General features: G+C 40.1%; 2 protein-coding genes across 19 annotated transcripts in view; one reads left to right on the top strand and one right to left on the bottom strand.

The window, feature by feature from the left end:
• cadpsb (Ca2+-dependent activator protein for secretion b) overlaps positions 1–10116 on the bottom strand; it is a 50289-nt gene extending 40173 nt beyond the window's left edge. For 7 of the 16 annotated variants that reach the window (XM_049734043.2, XM_049734045.2, XM_049734046.2 and 4 more), the window contains exon 1: positions 9412–10112. In XM_049734043.2, the coding sequence (XP_049590000.1) occupies positions 9412–9744 (333 nt within the window). In that variant the 5' untranslated portion in view covers positions 9745–10112. Of the gene's footprint in view, positions 1–9411 lie in introns of all 16 variants that reach the window. The other 9 variants (XM_049734051.2, XM_049734052.2, XM_049734053.2 and 6 more) reach the window with 4 other exon arrangements.
• A 3287-nt stretch (positions 10117–13403) lies between these two features.
• Positions 13404–18417, top strand: synprb (synaptoporin b). 3 transcript variants are annotated; one of them, XM_049733370.1, is made up of 7 exons: positions 13501–13513; positions 13597–13708; positions 13890–14042; positions 15506–15630; positions 16905–17103; positions 17175–17366; positions 17450–18417. In XM_049733370.1, the coding sequence occupies exons 3-7, from the start codon at positions 13911–13913 to the stop codon at positions 17777–17779; spliced, it is 978 nt and encodes a 325-aa protein (XP_049589327.1). In that variant the 5' UTR covers positions 13501–13513; positions 13597–13708; positions 13890–13910; the 3' UTR covers positions 17780–18417. The 3 variants fall into 3 exon arrangements, with proteins under 3 accessions (XP_049589325.1, XP_049589327.1, XP_049589326.1); XM_049733368.1 differs by having other exon boundaries at positions 13404–13817; XM_049733369.2 differs by lacking the exons at positions 13501–13513; positions 13597–13708; positions 13890–14042 and adding an exon at positions 14509–15008.
• Positions 18418–20406: the final 1989 nt, after the last annotated feature.

Raw genomic sequence — 20406 nt, 5'->3', positions numbered from 1 at the left:
GGGAAAGTGCCTACATTTTCATCTGAACCACATTCCCAAGACATATTTTTCCTACTTGGCGCATATTGATTCTCTCTCTATGGCTGTTATCAAGATTGCAGCAGGGCCCCGTGATTCATTTGCAGTAGTGAAGTAAACATTAATCACCCCCCACGTATCAATAGAGGAGCCAAGAAAAGGCATTATGCACGGAAAACTTTCAAAACTACTTGACTGTACTGTAAAAACGACTTAACCCGAATGCTTCTGTCATTAGGTGGAGTAACTGTGACATGTTTTGAACATTTTGTCATATTTTAATTATAGGGTCAGCATGATCTCGAGAATTTTATTTTCCACATCTTATAGGATGAATGACATTGTTGTCCTTGCTGCGCTTTGACGGATGGATTAATTATCTAAATGAATAAAGCATATAGCCTGAGTGGCTTAGTTTGCTGAATCACACTTACTGGACACTTTTGTGTGATTCGTGAAGTTGCATCACAACGAAGGTTGATGGTGTTTTCCTAAATGAAGTTCAGAACAGGGGTGTGTCAAACATTGACTTTATGTGTCAATATAAAACTTGCAAATTGTCGTTACTTTTTAAAAAAATAGCGATGTTAACAGTTTTTACTAGTTTCTGATTTCAAAACTAGTTATTTATCAGTTTGTTGTGTCGCCTAATATGAGACGTTCATACATTTATTTGGGCTGACAGTCATAAAAGGAAACTATGACTACGATGCGGCCCGCGACAAAAATGAGTTTGACACCCCTGGCATAGAACATAAAGCATCATTTATATCTGTGGTTATTCACAGATGTGGATACAAATTTAATTAAAGAATAACATGAATGAAGGGCCAACAAGATAGCAGGACCGCAGGCTGGAAATACAACTATGAATCTTTCCAGAAAACTCAACAAAGTCTACACAAACAACTTCATCTAAAACCACGGCTGCATAAAATATACTGACGATAAAACTCAATATCCGCATTAATCATTCACCGCAACATTCAGTATGCCTGAATGGGATTTAAAATGAGACTTGCATTGAAACGTTTGTCTTTAAAAAAATAATTTAAAGATAGTTTGCTTACAGCTGACTTGTGTGCATGACGAAAAATTAAAGCTTTGACATGTCTGGAATTTCGATTCAGACCCAAAAACGATCATTCAGCCCTCGATTGTGTGAACTCAATTTGGATAATATTCCTTAATGCAGGTTGACATTATTTCTCACAAACTAACCGCCTTTGTTTCTTTCTTTTTGTTTTGTTTTTTTGATTCTCAACACAAAGCACATTTCACATCACGTGAGCAAACAGCACGAGTACATGACAGCTGCACAAAGTCAAACACAGCAAGTCCACCGCCATCAAGCCACTGTGGTCACAGACTACAGAAACACAAAGACAGGTGCTCGGGCTATTCTCTCCCCCCGGGCAGACACGTTCATGTTCTTTTGCAGCATTGTGTGTGTCAACGGCAATTGTCGGGGTCAGCAAACAGCCAGGTGTGCTCTCTGCTCTGCGGATACACGGCAAACACGTCGCGTGTCCGCAAGCTCCACTATGCTTGTCATAGAACACGGCGTTCGCCACCAGCTAAGCCGCTTCTCGTAACAGACATCCATTATCACACCACCCACTCCCTCACAGCACCCGTTCTGCTCGGCCCCGGTTTTCAGTCATGCAGTTACCGAGCAGAAAATGAGCCCTTACACAAGTATGACATAGATGGCATGGACATGCGAGCGTCCTGTGGTTTACAGGCTGAAATCGGGCGGGGGGCTCTTTGAAAAGGTCACGGCAAAACGAAGCTATCAAAACTCTCTGGGGGAAGGAGATCAAGAGGTTTTTAATTACATGTTGCAGTTTAGTTGATACAAGTAACTAAATTTGAGTGACTTAAATGATTGAAAAGCTGGTTTCATAACAGCAGACGCCTGTTAGCTGATAGGAAGGTTTTATAACATCGTTTGGATCCATATATTTGAAAAACTGCATTGTAATTAGGAGGGTCAAAATTGATCGATTAATCGACAACGCATAGTATTTTGATAATCGAGTAAGTAACTTCTGATTTCTGGCTCTCTAAAGTAATAATTCCCAGATTTCTCAAGTCCTTCATGAAAGCAAGCTGATTTATCTTATGTCTTTCATCAAAATCAGACTTTTGTAAACATATTTTTACAACAATGACATCAGCAATCTTTCTTGTGTGATCTTGCTTAGCAATCAGAAAAAAATATTTCTAATACATTTTAATGGGAATAAAATTGCATTTGATCATTCGATCCATTCTGAAAATATTTGATCGTGACTGTCTCTATACATCTGAGCAAAGTTTCTTTCTGCAAAGAGAACAACACTTTCTAGGTGAAGGCGAGCATTCAAGTCGTCCACATAGGAGTGTCTCGCCACTTTTCAGCAATGCAGGAAGGGAAAAAATGCTCCAGTGTTTGGACCTGGCATGCAGGGTGATGCTGCCCCCCCAGGTGGCTCTTTGCTTTCTTGAGGCCTGAGTCAGGGAGCAGAGGACTGCAGTAATGATTCTTGCACAGCTTGGACATCTCTATCCTTTTTATGTGAGGAAAACAAATCTGCACAACTCCCATCATGGCGTGCTTATTTCCAACTGAAGCAATGTTTCACGTAACACCAACAGCATAGAAATGGCTCGGGGGACAAAAATGTTTTATTTTGAGATGACATCAAAGAAGGCAGCAATTGAAAAGATGAGTCCACTTCACAAAAGAATGACGCACGCTCTCAGCGCTGTGCAGACTCATTCATAAGAAGAGTTAATTTTATCCAAGCAATTACTGCAGTAGGACAAAAGATCATTTCAAGCAGGAAGGATGGCCACTTCTCTGCTGCTGTTCATAATCACACATAGATTTCACACACTTATGTCAAGAGAAAATAAGCAGTACGAGTATCTTGTTTACAAATTCAATTTCTTCTACAGGTATGTTCCAACTGCAGTCTTGTCACATTTGAAATAATTCACCCAAAATTAGAGGAGGAAAAAAATGCAATTCACAATGTTTGTACTTTGACAGGTTGCGGATTAATGATGACTTTCATAGTTTATAATTTGCACCTCATATGCCTTCGAGTCAGTTGCAGACTTCAACCAAGACCTAATTAGAATCAGCGCTCAATTACTCCGTAGATATTTCTCTGTATGCCTTATTTAAAAATTCATGCACGATAAAGCAAAGTTTCCAAAAAGTTCATATAAACGAGTCGCAAATCGAGAGAATAATCAGCTTTATGCAGATCGGAATTAAACATTTATTACATTCTTCCTTCGGCTGTGACACTGCCTGCTGCCACAAAACTTCAGAGAAATAAATTGTTGCGCAATCCTGCTAATGGAGGAACGCCCAATGAAAACAAATGCCCTCTGCCAAAATAATTCAAGAAAATGCTCTATAGTGAAATTGCAACATTTGTAGGAATAACAGTTAGAGGAACACATATTGTATGTTTCAAGCTGTGACATCATCATTCGTCAACAACTTGGTTTTCTCTCTGTATGATGTACTAAGAACATGGGATTACCTTTTGTAAATGGACTGCACTTAACTATACAGTAACAATTTCTAGAGGGAGATTGACGGGAGGGCGTAGATTAATCTTTCAGGACGGACACACCAACTAACCTTAAGCCCCTTTTAAGCTTCACGGATTTGCTCAGTCATGAAACAGTGTTTCATTCTCGTCAGCATGTCAAGGTTAGGCAGGGTGGGGGGAAAAAAAAAATCATTGCGGTCGACGTCTAACATCGAGGATCACATGGGCTCTGCTGGGACATAAAGGTTTAATTAACACGTGCGCCACGGAAATAGAAATCAACTGGTGCAGGGTGAACGTCAGAATGTGTGATGCAGCTTTCAAGCTGGCTCGCAGATGCACATTGTGTGAGGGATGAAAAGAGAAAGAGCAAATCCTAAATTGTCTCACAAAAGCTCCTCGGGGTGACATTTTCATTTCGATTGCTGTTTTTCTACTAACAACAGTGTCCCGGTGTGTTGGATTCATCAGCTACTGCTGCTTTATCATCTGAATAATGAAGCAGAAGTACGGCCAACTCTGGCAGAGTTGGAGGCAAAATATGTTGGGAATTGTTTTTATACATTAAATACTAGAATGAGTATATTTTTTTTTCCACCATATGAGTCCTGTCCACAAATTGGAGGTAAAGGATTAACCTCGGCTGCTTTTAGGCTTACGCTCTTACGTCCACAATTTGTATCACTAATGTTGTTAAATCGTTCGAAAGCCACCTTTGACCTTGACCGCAAAGCCTCTTTTATTCTGACTGGATGTTTTTGGTTTTTTTTGCAGGCCAAACTCAATTTAAAGCTCTTAGCGAAGAATGCAAATCATCCGGCATGAGTCGCCTTTCACTGATGAGTCATTTTATGAGCTCCATTTACATGTTCAAATGTAATCTTGATAACATTCTTCTCTGAAGGAAGAGTAATAAAATGTGCCTGGAGCACAAACATTCCTTCTTGTTTAAAATGTTTTCATGCAAAAAAAGAAGTTGAACTTAGATGATTTAGTCAGTTACATGGCCAAGCTTTCGGCATGACGTAACCTTTTTTTGATTTTTTTATTTAACATTCTTAGCAGCCATACAAGTGTAAGAATCTGTCTCTCTTGCATGACATGCTAATGTATGACTTAACATATTAGATAAATGAAAAATATCAATAAAATAAACTGGGGCTTTGTTCGTAAAAACTGCAATTAGTCGTGGCAAACTGAAAAAAAAAAAAAGATTTATTTTATTTCCTGCACAATGTCCTCTCGGCTTTCTCCTTTGCCAAAAAGCGAGTAACAATATCCGTGAAGCTGTCGGGAAATGTCCTGCTGTGATTTTTGTCAACACACGTGTAAATGAGAATTTATCGAGTCTGGAAAAAAAAAAAACTACCGTGTCCATTTTATTGATGGAATGGTCAGTCGATATAGTAATTATCGTAACAGGCCTAGACACGAGTAAGCCTATCCCAGTTGACTTGTGGGTGAGAATCGAAATACACCTTGGATTGGTTATCATCTAACCACAGGGCATGTAAAGACAAGCAATCACTCACACTCACACCTATGGACAACTTCGATTCATGTTCTTCGAATGAAAGCTGGAGCAGCCACACAAGCGCAGAGACGCCCTTAGCCAAGATTGAAACCTCTCAACTGGGAAGCAAAAAGGAACATTAAGACACTTTCATGCAATTATCTTTTGTTTCTGCAGCAATTTCACTCACAATTATTGATAATTGAATTGAATTATACATTGCCTCTTTGTGTTTTGCAATTTTATTTCTCCCGTCTCACTTAGTAGATCCAATCTTTTACTATATTAGCTGTCTTTCATCCATTAGCTGAAATGCCACGCTTAGCTTGATTAATATATCACTTCAACGAGATAAAAATGTATCAGCAAAAGTTGAAGCCATTAGGTCGATGAGTGAATTTTTCCTTTGACGCATTTATTAACAAAGAAACTGGAAGATCTTTTATGGAAGTGTCTCGTTTCTAGTTGATGTGTCGGAACGATACGCCATGGCGCTCTCATTATATTTTGTACCTGAGCTCTAATTATACACATTACAGCCACAATGTTACAGCAGGTTCACTTTCACAATCACGTTTGCAAAGAATCAAGTATAATTTTTGGTTGCCACTGCATGGTCGAAAAGGTCAAGGCCTAATGTTGTGGGTGATGAGTTTTGAGTAGTTAATAAAACGAAATGGGCTGCCAACTTGTGCAAAATAGTATTTCCTGCAGACAAGGTGTAATTTCACAAAGACAAGTGGTCTAACCCTAACAAAACGAGAAGTGATCTCTCATAGCTCAATGACAGCAAGCCAATGAGAAATGTTGACAAGAAAGTCTTTTTTTTTTTTCCACCACGCTCAGCACCACGGAGGCAACCTTCACCCAAGTAGCACAGATTTGAATTCACATTCACATCACAGAGGCTCCCTCGCTCAGAGGCTGGATGCTTTTAGAAAGTGCTGAGCCAAGAGATGCTCTATTAGGAGATGATTGGGTCAGGCTAACTTACGGGAATAACAAATCATACTAGAGAGTGGGAGGGGGGGGGGGAAATCTGAAACTTTTCTGTCATCTATTCATACTGTAGACTGTGAGGCCATCGCAACAGTTTGGACCAAACCAATAAAAACAAAGCGGATTGTACTTGTGGTAAAACAACCGCATTTTCTAGCTTCATGCTAACATACAATCGCCGAATATCTATGGTGGTTTTAGAATGCTTTAAGCAAAGGATATGTGTACATGTTCTCGTATTTTTCTGTGTTTATCTTTCTCATTTTTTTTTTTTTTTAATCTACAGTAAAAAATGTGTCAGCAAAGTGTTGAAGCACTCTTTCGTTTCTTTGGTTGACTATATTATATGGTTTAAAAACGTTTTAAAGGATTGATATCATACTTAAAGTAGGGAAAAAATATTATGGGATCTTTTGTATATACATATTTTTTTATATAGTATTTATCCTCTGCAATTATTGAATTAATTATTATTCATTAATAATTATATTATTAATATCCTCTGAAATTTCCAATAATTCATGTTTGGATTTGCCGTTTACAATTAGAATAATATTACCTATAGGATTGCTAATTTGATATTAATTATTTTAAAAAACTTGTTACATTTATCTATAATTTCCCTTCCTGCATTGGATGTCCAACCTGTCTGATCAGGACTTTCTAACAAGCCAAAGCACAGAGAAGACTGGTAACGTGAAAGTGATTGAGCTCCACTAGTCGGGAGGGCACGCAGGAACCAATCAGTCAAGAACAGAGGCGGTGTCTGACACCAACCTATGAGCCTGTCATCTCCTCCAGGATACAGTACTTTAACATCCATTCACACACGCACTGTCGCATCAAGACCCTTTACTAAGACCTCCACCGTCAAGGAAGTTCAGACACTCATACAAGTACTAAATGGCTAAGGTGCTGACAGCACAAAATCTTGATTTCTCTAAGTTGATTTAAGATTTAAGATTTGGAATTTATGTATGTCTGCAAAACAGAATTCAAAAATACTGCCGCAATCAGCGCGTACAACATTGAGATATTTCACACTGAGATTAAAGCAGTAACCTGACTCATCACTTGACCCTCACTCTCATCCATCACCTACAACACTCCTAAATATTGTTCAATTGTAAACTGTATTTTATGCTCTGCTCAGCAGTCCCCCAAAAATGATTTCTTGTCTTGTTCTTAATTGATTTTATTCTGACTTTAGTAACCTGCTCGTTCATTGAAACATTTATGAGTTCTATTTATAGTGACCTCGCAACAATGTTCTATTATAGGACCAAAGTTGGTGCGTGCAAACAATAATCCTTGTAAGGCACACTAATGTAATGATGCATCACGAGTCCAGTTATGTAATGAACAATATTTTTTATTATTATAGTCATTATTATTCCACCAGGCTTTCGAATGTTAATGAAAAAGGGAGGACTTAAGCCGGCAGGAATAAAATAATGGGGACTCCATTCCATGTCTATCAATAACCTCAGTCACCTACTCCCAGCATCCTTTAATGTAAATTATGCAATTAGTTTAAGTGTGTCCCAAGACATATAAGCAGATAAAATATGAACGTTTGAATAGCGGCAGTGGCGCCCTGTAGTTTACAAGAAGATGCCAGTCGGTTAGCAGGAGAAAACATTTTCCCCGTCGCCCTTCAAAAGGCCCTTTCCCCCCTTTTGTGCCGCCCTTTCACAAGGTGACGGCGGCACGTTGAAGACGCAGCAACGGGGGTGACGTACTTTGAAGCCTGGCCTGCATCTCCCCGATAGTCCATGGCTGACTGTGTGCCTGCGTGCCAGACCCTCTAATAACAGATTACCATGGAGCCGCTCCATATGTTTTGCTTTGGCTTTGAGTCTTTTCATTACCAACGAATGGCTTCATCATATTTGTGTGACTAATCCGTAATAGGCTGCACTGTGAGGAATGTGCATTTAAGAATATGTGCTACTTTTCGACGAATACCGAATGACTGCTTAACAATGACATGTCATTGACTTACATTTTAATAGCCCGCATTGTTAAGGGTTTCCATGTAATTATTCTCCTTTCATATTTTTGACATTTTTTGACTTTGCATGCCTAATTCTCTTTATTTTTCTCTATATGGGCTTTTATTTTCCGAAATAATAGATTCTTTGAAATGGGGACAAAATGGAATTGCGCAGCCTGACTGTCGACAGTCTGGTCTGGGTTGCATTGCACAATGGCGTGTTTGTTCAGGTATTCACTCACCCACCCACAGCTCAAAGGTTTTGTGGCTGCCTGAGTTGCCAGATCTAAAAGTGCATTACTAATCACGCATTAGACTGTCGGTAACCTTTGCCAAATGGGATGACAAACAAACAAATATATGGAAACACAGTGGTTTAGCCTCCCACATACACTTGTACATGAGTCAGCAAAAAAATGTCGACTATACGGTGTCTAAGAGAAGACGGCGGGTTAAATACAAACAAGAGTGTGCAATATCTGTAATGTTGTTTACGGAGTGGATAAGACCTGAGGAGAGACAGATTCATACATTCCTGTTCAGTAGATTTTAAATGAAATAATAATAAAGAGTATGCATCTGTGGTGACGTTTCATAGAATAGATAAGGACGTCCTGACCTACACTTGGCTTCAGTTGAACATCACACAACAACCTGAAAGCACGTGAGTGATATGCACAAATCTATAGATGAAGGCAGATTAAAGTATATAGGGAACATTTTGAAATGAATGTTGAGTCATTCGCCATCTGTGGGTTCAGAGGCTCATTAGGGCTACCTCCAAAGGTCCGAGCCTAAAAGTCACCTTGGGAGGCCAAATTGATGAAGGGTGTGTGTGTGTTTCATTCATTTGATTCTTCACCTACATTTGCTGATGGCAACAAGTCTCAATGCAAATGTTTCTTTCTTCTGCTCCTTGCGTGCCTTTGCACACCTAATGTGCTTTCTGGGCTGCACAATCGATCTCACTTGGGAGCTTTGTGCATGTGCAACACTCGAGTCAGTAGCTCTGCACCACCATGTGTTGTCCTCCTTTTCTACTATCCGGGGGCTACTTCATCATGCTCCCACTCATGCTCGGTGATTTCTTTCTTTTTTTTTTTTTGCACCAAAAACAAACCGAAGGTGTGCTGTGTTCCCTTGCTGCTACTAGGTAGCCGCCCCCCGACACAGCCGTACTGTATCTTATGTAGGTCATCAATGATGTGAAAGAGGAGGCGTCTCAGCAGCATGTGCTTATTAACGATGCCCTTGCACCGAGGAGGAAAGGGAATAGGGGGAAGAAGAGAAAAGAGAAAGGGGCGGGGGTGGCGGCGTGGGGGTGCGCTTACCTTCTGTTGTCGCCTCGCCATGTCTGTGGGCTGCTTGGCGTTGAATGGATACGCGATGCATCGCATGACAAACACATAGAGCTGCAGTTTCTTCTTGCGCTCCTCTTCCTCCCGCTGCAGCTTCTCCAGGTCGTCCTTCTCTTCGCTGGCGGCTGATGGGCTCGGGCTGGTCGGCCTGGCGCTGCTGCGGCCGCTGCTAGGCGCCAGTCCGCCGGAGCTCTCGCTGGTCCTGCTCGGGGAGATGCGGGATCCGGCCTGGGGGGCCATCACTTCCTTGCTCTCCTCCTCCACTATCCCGTCAGACTCCTCCTCGCTGGACGACGGATCCAACATCTTGCTCTTGAGGCGATGACCTTCCTACTAAGGAGCCTGACCTTCCAAATTAGGTCCCCCAGCCCTCCTCACCTCGAGTGTGGCCGCAGTGTGAATGAGAGTCGGGGTCGGGTCAGTGGAGAGGCCCAGGTTGCGCTCGGCGGCTTGGGGAGAAGTGAGCGGTGCGAGCGGTGCTGAGAGATGATTGCCGCTTCCCACTGAGCATCCTCCGTTTGCGCCGAGCCCGCGTCGATGCTTACGTGTTTTCTCTCTTTTATTGGCCAGTCCCTGCTGCGGATGCGGGGGGAGGCAGGGGAGGGGCACAAACGAGGGGGAAGGAGCGTGGTGAGGGAGGGCTCAGGGGGGAGAGAGAAAAGAAAGCAGGCGATGTGCTTCCACGCGTTCCACTCCGCGCATGCGCATTGCAAATCTGTCCCCGGTCCTGAACGGAGAGCGGGGAAGGATGCGCGTCTCAGCTTCCTGGGGGCAGCAGCAGTACACCTAAAATGGCTGCCGTGCAGGAAATGCTTTGATGATGAGGCCGGTTAGAGAGCAGTCAGAGCAAAACACCGCATGCGTGGCAGCAGTAAATACTGAGACCTATTTAGAGGGCAGGAGCAAGGCCATTAAAAAAAAAAAAAAAAAGCTCAGATGGAGGAAAACTGTTTTAGTTCCTTGCCTGACATCCCTTGACAGAAAATTGAATTGTAACACAGCCACACATGCTGCACATATTTGATTTGTTTGTATATTTATTTGTTGCGGTGGGTGAAAGGTTATGCCTCATATAAACATAATGCAGTGCCATAAAGATTACAAAAATATTTTGTTATATGCCAATTTTTGCTGTTGCACAGATTCAGACCTGAGGGCTTGTATGCTGATGTCACACAACTGAAACATTGTGAATCAGCTGAAGATGAGCCAATGCAGGATGATCTTATTTCTGTAGAGACAAATACACAACGAAGCAGGAGTGCAGCAAAAAACCTGTCGCACCTTCACTCTCTTGCTTCCTGACACGACCCGCGGCCCGGATGATATGATTAAAGTGACAATGTGTCAGCCTGCGTGAGTTAAGATGACAGTCGTGCACAACCGCTCTCCCTATGGTGGAAAGCACATGAATGGGGAGCATTACAGTGGAGTCGCCTAAGTCAATGCCACAAAACTGGTACAATTTGGAGCCAAACAAAACTTGGAGTTAAATAATAATATACAGGTAGATTATAATTCATATCCCACAAAATATTTATCGGAACACTGACTTTTCCTTTTGTTTGTTGTTGGTGATATTTTGCATCTTGAACAAAAATGGGGAAAAACAATTATGTTCAATTTTAGATGTTTTTATTGATGAATGGTTTAATTAATTTATATAAATCCAAAACAAAGTGACTAATTGATTGGTGTGACTAGAACAATCTATTTAGCTCTTTCTACTTTAAGTAAAGGAACCACTTAAGAATCTGCTGACACAGGCAAAATCCTATGTAACCCTATAAACCTTTGTTTCACCCCTTCCCCTAATTCTTCTTTGGAGAGACGAAGACAAAGGTTTAAAAAGAATGAAAATACCCCCGGGAATTGAGAACGTACTAGACTCTTGATGTCATCACTTAGAGCCTCGGGGGAAGGAACGAGACGTAAGGGGTGGTATTGGGATTGAGCCATAAGTGACAATACAAAACTTTCCATCTTTTTGTACAATGATAACATTCAAGTTGATAAAGATCTCAGACTTAAGTGCAAACTCAGCAAGCACCAAAGACCGTCGCACTTCTCCGTTGAGACTAAAGTGAAGGTGACAGCTGGACTGGCTGACTGCTGCTCCACATCTGACCAGTGGATTCCCCAGAGCTAACGGCACTTTCAAGACACTTCCGCTGCTCTTACTTTAGCTGCCAATCTGTGCTTTATAGACCTTCATAAGTTGACTTTTCCTGTAGGATGAGACTAATCCCCTTTGGTCTTATGTGACTGCACACTATTGGAGTACCACGGGATATGTGGCATTCTCCAAACCTTTTAAACATAAATAATTAACTGATGTTCTCAGTCCAGCGCCTATGAGTTAACGAGAGTGTGTATACACATTAAATGTTGATGTACTTTATTGTAGGACAACAACACACTGTTTTGCCGGAGAGGAACATTTACGCCACCGTCGCACTCAAAGGCTTACAAACAATTATGCCGAGATCTATTTATTATGTTTTTTTGTATTTAAGCAGTGAGTCATCACGGGTTCAGATCTTTTGAAGAGGAGAAGGCACTTCAATTTTACAAATAGGAGAATTATTTAATGCTGGGTGGGTCTTCCAGATACAGCACATGTGCCAGATGGTAAAAAAAACACTGTGGCTGCAAAGATTAAAAAGGATAATAAATTGTCTGCTTCTTGAGATTTGCGCAAATATTAATGGGCCAAGACCATATCAAAGACTTGAACTTTCCTTCACCCCTACGCTATAAATCAATTATTAATAATCGTCGCAGAGACTTGCCTGGCTTTTGCATCCTTCAGTCTCTCTGAGTGATTTTATCCCAAAAGAGATAAATGAACAAGTATAGTGAATTAATCAAAGCAACAAGTGACTGGATCGGCGTGTTATGTCAAGCATACGGTTGAATTTTGTGCATTGATGTGCTGACGTCCTTGGAGCTTTGACACAGGCGGTATACATACGTGACACGGCAGACACTGCGGCAGGAATGAAATATCACACAATAACTGCACATTTATATATTCATGACTTGCCTCAGACGGCTTTTTTTTTCCACACTGAGCATTTTTTTAATTGATTGAGAGCATAGGAGAGAGAGCTCCGAAATGGTCTTTGTTGATTCATGGAGCCTGTAATGCTGTTTGAAGTTGTGCAAGGGGGCGGGGCAAAATGCTCTCACTGTTCAAGACTGGTAATTGGAGACAAAAATCCCGCTCCCTAAAAATGAAAAACTAAAAATACTTTTGAAAAAAGGGGAGGATCGGTGAACATGTGAATTTGTGGGTGCTAAATATGCAAATATATAGCGATTGTAGCTTTAAGTTGTAGTGACACCATTCACCACTAGATGGTGGTAGTTGCACTTACACCTTGTCTTAGAGTGCCCTAAACTTCATGACTAGGCCCAATATTTTTTGCAGATTTGGGAAAATATGCAGGCCGGTAATATTAAGATTTTGAGAATGTGGATTTTTGTGGGGAAAAAAAATGCACCAATGGGATCTTGCAGTTATAATGTTACAATGCAACAATGTTTTGGGGAGCGGGATATGTGGCCGCAACAAAACAAACAAAAAAACGATTACGGCGACACCAGTGGACAAATGCATGGACGCTTGAATTTATTCTGTTCTCGCAGAGTTACTCGCAGTTTCAGAAGGGCAGAGAGAGGTGCTTTATGGGGTGTTAGCTGGAAAAAGAGGGGTGCAGGTTTTTTAAACGTTCTGGTTAAGATTTACGTTGGCGTGATTGGTCCAAGCAAAAGTTTGCAAGTTGCCACAACGCACAATCACCTTGTACTAAATTGTTCCGCATTTCCCGAGTGGAGCCAAGTGGAGCGGACCAGATACTGTGAAGAACTCGCGAATCAATCTGACTCTTGTCAGGTTGAGAAACCCCGATTAAAAATTGTGGGCCGTCCCGCATTTATATTGAATCTGAAGTGCAGCCAGGCGCATGCGCACGCACACACACGGTCAAACAGAGCGGCTCAGAGCTTCACAGGAGGAGCTTTTTGAAATATTTAAATGCTGTTTTTTTTAATGTGAGATTGATGGAATAGGGTCAGTGTTGCAGCTCCTTGCAGTTCTCAGAGAGCAACATGACGACACACACTGGCAAAACTAACATGCGTGCATCCGTGTAGGCTTGACTGCAGTGCCTTCAACAGCAGTAATTGGCTTGTTGGTGCAAGGAGGAGCTCATTTTCCACACAAATCCTTTTACATAACAGAGTCCTCCACATTTTGCTTCAAAAGGTAGCTCTAACGTTTTCCACCCATCTTCAATATTGCTTTTTTAGATTAAGTTCATAGACGAAGCTTTAAACTACACACGTAGCACGCACCTGCAGGAAATGCAGCTTAGGTTTGTTGGAATCTGTAACGAGAGAGAGAGAGAGAGAAAGAGAGATTTATGCTTGTCTCTTTCCTCTCCCAGTTTTCAGGCAGGAGCAGAAAGATGATGCCAGAAAGAGATTCATTAATAATGCAACGAGGGGATGAAGCCTCGCCACTTTACCATGGCAGAAGTCCTCATACCCTCCTCCAATTCTTGATGCATCAGGAAACTCATTGCAGAGTGCAACCATCGGTGAGTTCATTAAAAATGAAGAAAATGTTACTTCAAGAGGTCACAATTGTCACATGCATTCTGGGATGAAAAATTGTTCAGTACTTCAGAAGGGCTCAAATATATGATAAGGTGCTGCCCTCTTTTGGATCAGCTCTATCATGAAAGCTAACGAAGGAAAATATTTTTGAAATTACATTTCAGCATTTACATTTAAGACTTTAGTTATTTTATTTATTCCTTTATTTATTTTTAATTATTAGGAGCCCATGCATACCGTTACTTCTTTTAAGGTAACTTTATTATTATCAGCATTTCTCCTTGTACAATTTCAAGTAATATCAATACATTTCGTGTATTTATTAATTGCAGCTTTAAATAATAAGGCTGCCATCTTCATTAGCTTTTAAATTCAGTTACGCAAGCAGCAATGGGGATTCAAAATACATCAGCTAAACATGTAACGCCCTTTTAGAACCAGAAGGGGGCGACATCATTCATTCATTTATTTATTTTTTTACCAATTTACTTTGGTAGTATTGTTTGATTTGAACAGCGCTCATATTTTTATATCAAGAGGAAAGCTATCATATAAAAAGTATCAAGCCAGTCTATAAAATTGTTACATGCTAGTCTGACCCTCCTCAATGCCAATTTTTGCCACCCCCCAAACAAATTCACATTTTTAGGCCTTGATAACTTGCAACTGAGAGATAACAAAAAATGATTTTTAAAGAAACTGATTGTTGAAAAATCCTGCTGAGTTCACTATGCTGGCAATATGGCTTTATTTAAATGAATACGCATCCGAAATATATCTGACTCCTCCTTTGGGAAGTTAGTGTGCCTCATGTGAGCCCTCCCCACCGCTGGATCCTCTCCTCATATTATCCACATCCCAGCCTGATGACAAACGCTGCAGACACCGAGTGGACTTGGGCCACACACTTCTGGGATTTTTAAATGTGTATGGTTATATTTGCCCCGGTAAGTATTTTCCTCTCTTTTTTTCCCCCCCAAAACTTTGTATTTCTTTATTATGTTTATATTTTTTATTCTTTGTCATACTTTTTCGAGTAGTTATCCAGGTTGCATGCACTTAAATAGCTAGTAATGCTGTATTGAGAGTGATTCTTGATCTACAATATTTGTTTCCTGTATGCTGTCAGCTAAACATACTCAGTTTAGATTACATGTTGTATTCGGTGCTTTGAATCTCGCGAAAGCACAGCTGTCCAAACGTTTGATGCGAAAATGAATCAGCCTGCGCTGCTGCGGCCACCCTCTAGTGCACAGTGAGCACCACTTCCTACCTTTAAATTATTCAGCTTTTGTTTTCAAACCAATTAGATATTGTAATAATCAGTCCTGTGATTTATTGATGGCAATACATTATGCAATAAGCCACATTCACTCAGACATGTCCCTTGATAGTCTTTCATGCTTGTGTCCTCATATTACTGCTATCATATTCTTCTCCTCAGATTTTTGCCATTTGTGCGTTTGCAACATGCGGCGGCTACCATGGACACCTCCGGGTTAAAGTGGACTGTGCAGGCAATAGACAGAGTAACAGGAGCATCAACATTGAATTTGGCTATCCATTCAGGTACACTGTGACTACTATCAATGACACATTTTTGACTTGGTGTATAATATTCATATTCACAAATTCATTTGATGGTGTGTGTTGCATGTACGTTTTAGCAGTAAAATGTGTTGAGCATTTTGACAAAAAGACGTAAATGAAAAATTCACACTTCCTTCCGATCAATATTTAATTATTATCAAATAGGGACTTGTAATAAGTCCCACTTTCATGTCAACATTTTTAAATTTTCTTACGGACCATATGTTATTTTAAAAATATATGTATATAAATATTTATAAACTCCTTTAAATAGCTTGCTGAGCTATTTACGTTTCACAACAACTTGTTGCCATAAAAGAATTGTGGAGAGACGGGAAAGTGTTACATTATTCATGAGTTGACAAAGTACATCAGTGCAAACGTTGACTCCGCCGTCCATATATCTAAATGGGCATGCTATATATAAAAATGATGTCATGATTTGTCAATTTGATGTTTCAAACTTTGAAAAGTCGATACTTTCTCTTGAGGAAGACGCACCCCGTTTGAGGAGTTGATCACTAAATGAAGCCATCTCTGAGCGGACAGCCCCCAAGGCATTGTGGGTGCACGCTTCTAGACAAGATCAATAGTGGAAACATTTTGGTACGTCAAAAGGGCCCACTTAAGGTTAGAATCTTGACTGATCTGGCTCCGAGTGCATTTTGGTCTAATGATGCAATGAAGCATCTCAGACAAAGGGCCCTTTAAATTGGACTGGCATCTTTCCTCCACATCCAAAATGAGGTACGCTCATTTAGACCAAAGTGGAATATATTGTCTGGATCTCGAGAATACTTACCTGTAACCTAATCACCACTCAGATTTTTTTTTCCTAACAAGGAATCCAACCATGTAAAAGTTGCACAATTAAAAAATTAGACAAAATGTAATGGTAGTTTCATTTGCGTGAGGGGAGCATTCAATATAAATGAATGCTGGTGTCGCTTGCGGCGCAGTGACAGCGAACATCGCACTGTCAATCACTGTCAGTCACTTTGAGCCAAGCTTCTAATTAATACTTGCAGGAAAAGCGACATCATCGAATTTGTTTATTGATTTTCTAGCATTCAAATGCTTTAAGTGTAATTAAAGGTAAAGTATCCATCCATTTTTTTTTTTATAGCACTTGTACTCATTTGGCCTCAGGTAATTTTGGCGAGAGGCTGGTTGGTCAGACTATAATTTGCAAAAGCATCCTTTCATATTAACCCTTAAGAAAACCTGAGAGCTGATCTCCTTTTCCTCTGCAGGTTACAACAAGTGCATTTCAGGGCTCCCCTATGTGAAACAAAGAGAGAGGAAATTCTCTTCCTGGATGGCGACTTTTCCCCCGCTGCTCAGTTTTTTGTCAGCGTGGGCGTGATCACGTTCCTCTACTCCTTACTGGCAACGGTGGTCTACGTCTTTTACCAGAACAAATACTTAAAGAACAACAGAGGCCCACTTGTGGTTGGTAACTGTTTGGCTTCTGATGTAGCAAGACTAGGAGGAGTTAAAATAATGTTTTGTCCTCTTTGCAGGACTTTGCGGTGACAGTGATCTTCTCCCTTATGTGGTTCATCAGTAGTTGTTGTTGGGCCAAAGATCTCTCGGAAATCAAGGTGGCTACAAAGCCCACCAAGGTGCTACTACTCATCTCCGCCTGCTCGGCTCAGGAGAACAAATGCACGGCGGCCCAAGAACCTCTCTGGTCTCGGCTCAACTCGTCTGTGGTGAGTAGAAATTAGCCGGCAACAGCAGATTTTTCATTCTCAGCATTCATATAATGTACACACTTTTTATTTTATTCTCCTAGGTCTTTGGTTTTGTCAATGTCATCCTTTGGGCTGGAAACATTTGGTTTGTCTTTAAAGAGACAGGCTGGTATAAGATGGGTCAGAGGTATCCCACCAGGAGCACTTCTGGAAAACGAGAAATGCGTCAGCGGCTCTACAGCGAGAGCAGCTTTGACCTTCAAGAGGAAAGCTTTAGTCCTCAACCGTTTAAAAACAACAATTTGAAGCAGACAAAAGGGGATATAGGCATGCAGCTATACCGGCAAAGCAGCATCAACCAATCACAAATGAGCCACGGCCTCCCGCAAACCTATCTCGGCCAGCCAGACAGTAAAGGAGGGGCCCCATGATTTTTATTTTTTTTTAATTTTGCCTTATGTTTATTTTATCGCTTACATGTTTGTTTCATACATCTTACATTTTTGATGTCATCTGACCACATCATTTAAATCCAAACAAAATGAGGTCTGAATAAGTGTGAAATGTACGTGGTGGTACTAGGGGTCAGATAATGTACGTAGTTCAGCTGTTGTTCACTAATTCTTCGTTATATACTGTATCTCTGGTATGAAAATATCGTAATTAATAATTTCAATAGCTGTATAACAAATATATTGAGGAATAAATAATAGAGCAAACGTTATTTTGTGTTCAAGCACTTTGTTGCTCGTATTGCAAAACCCCCATGAATAGATATTGTTGCTACTACGTTTAAATTTGAGTGTCTTTGTATAAAAGATTGCAAGATTTTATTGCTTCTCAATTCTTTGCAGAAGGAAACATTTTCCAAAATCACCACTACAGAATTCAAAAAGATTTCGAGCAGCACTCAGTATTACAGGCAATTGATCTTCTTTTTATTTATCTTGCTAGAAAGAACGTGCAGTTGTTTTCTTATTGTTGCATTTCCCCAAGATTGTAATCTCTGTGCTTTTGTCCACTTGCAAAAAGCTTAATTTTAAATAAAGACTGGTTCAGTGTAATTGAATGTTGCAATATTGGCTTGATTGGATTTTTATTTGAAGTTAAAACTCCAAATGTTGAATACTGATACCAAACACTGCTAAAATCCTAAAGCATTTTGAAATCAGTCTTTCATTAACAAAAAATTTAAAAAATTGCAATGCTCCCGTTTGTATGAGCTAGACTAGATAAGAGTCACGCCCAAAATTGGTATGAATGATTTTGTGCTTGACTGTACCCATGAAAAAAATGAATTAAAAATGTCATCAGGCAGAAAGCAAAAGAGGGAATGCTAAATGAATAAAACTTCATGTGGAGAACATTAAAGAGTACGTCATGCAGCGTACCTTGATTATCTCCTTTGCAAAGGCCAGTGGGATAATCCCTGGCTGTTTCATCCCATTTAGACAATTAATCTAATACCTAAAAGTCACACTAACGACTTTATTTTTGTTTTGTCAAAGGCAAGACAAAGAAGAGATTCGATTCCAATTATAAATGTTGTGCCTAAAGCCCTTACTGATCATCCGTAAAGTAAACGAACAAGGTGCTGCTGTATGGATAGCTCAGCTTCATGAGTGTTGCATAAAGTCAACGCTGCTTGTTGTCATTGGTAAACAGCTCAGAGGATTTTGAGGAAATGTACTTAAAGATGGCGAGCTGGATCTGCCCCTGCTGCATGATTTTTATTGAGGCTCATTAAAACTAAAACAAATCCAATATGTCTTTATTTTTGCAAAATAGATGATGAATTGTATTCTCTAAATTCAAGGAAGTGCATTTTATGTTGACTAGAGCCTCAAAAATGTCCAAAGCTAATCAGTGATCTCCATCCATCCAAGCCTGTTGTTCACAGGGAACATCAGCCTGGAATTAAACCCACTTTGTTATTAAGACCTCAGTTTGCAAGCGGTCCTTTAACTGGTCCAAGTAATTAAATGGCGGGGAGAAGTGAGGCTCCTCTCTGCGGGTGCTGCCCCTCACACAAATGCAAATGGCATGCAGGTGTCCGGGGCCGCCTGCTTGCACGACTAAATTATAGTGCATGTGCTCTCATCTTGACAATTACAATCAGTATGCGTGACGGAAATAAAGGGGTACATCATGACATAGATATCACACAGATTTTTGTGTCCTAGTTGAGTTACACGCTTGTGTGTTGCATTTGTTATGAGTGTATTTTATTTATAAAACAACCCGGCAAAAATCTCAAATATACGTATGTATAAATGGATATTTAACTGTTTGATGAAAAATGCTCTAAAATGGTCCAGTGGTACTAAGTACTGCCTCCAGAGAGCAGTATAGCATTATGCTGCATGGCGCATTGCACTTCTACCCACTGACATCTAAAGCCATTATCATCAATAATCATCAATAATAATACTCCTAATAATAACAAAAAAAATAATCATCTTTATTATTATGTATAGAATGTTTGATACACCGAGTCCATTGACGTTCTGCCCAAACAGCAAATCCTTTTGAATGGAAGTGGACGTAAAACAAAGTACACAAATGAATCCTTTTAAAAGGAAGTAAACAAAGTCATTTCTGACCTGGTTTTAAAAAAAAAAAAAAGGAAACGTGCAGCTGGGACTCAGACGTAGGTACAAAAAAATAGTAAAATTGAAATGATCATTTTGTATTAATGTGGTTGATTATATGCTGATGAGGATGAGATTATAAAGTATATCAAATAAATTATATTTTTATATTTTGATGCAAAATTACAAATTATTTAGTGTTATATAAATTACAAAGGGTTTGGAATTTAAAAAAATAATTACACTTATTCCTACTCCTTTTTCTGAATGTGTATTAGCTTTTTTTTGTAAGCTGTTTTATTTATTGGTTTTTCTTTTTAAACATTCAAAAATAAATTCATTATTTCATTCAGTCAATGAAAAGGAAGCAACACCACCATGACAGTTGCTCATTTAATTTCTAGCTAATCTGTTGATTATGAATTGTTTTAGCATCCATTTCCGGAATGCATTCATTCGAGGATTCC

This window comes from Syngnathus scovelli, chromosome 11 (assembly GCF_024217435.2).
Source record: "Syngnathus scovelli strain Florida chromosome 11, RoL_Ssco_1.2, whole genome shotgun sequence".
In the NCBI taxonomy this organism is placed as follows: Eukaryota; Metazoa; Chordata; class Actinopteri; order Syngnathiformes; family Syngnathidae; genus Syngnathus; species Syngnathus scovelli.
The sequence above is the reverse complement of the archived record's forward strand: the minus strand, read 5'-3'. Positions and strand labels throughout refer to the sequence as shown.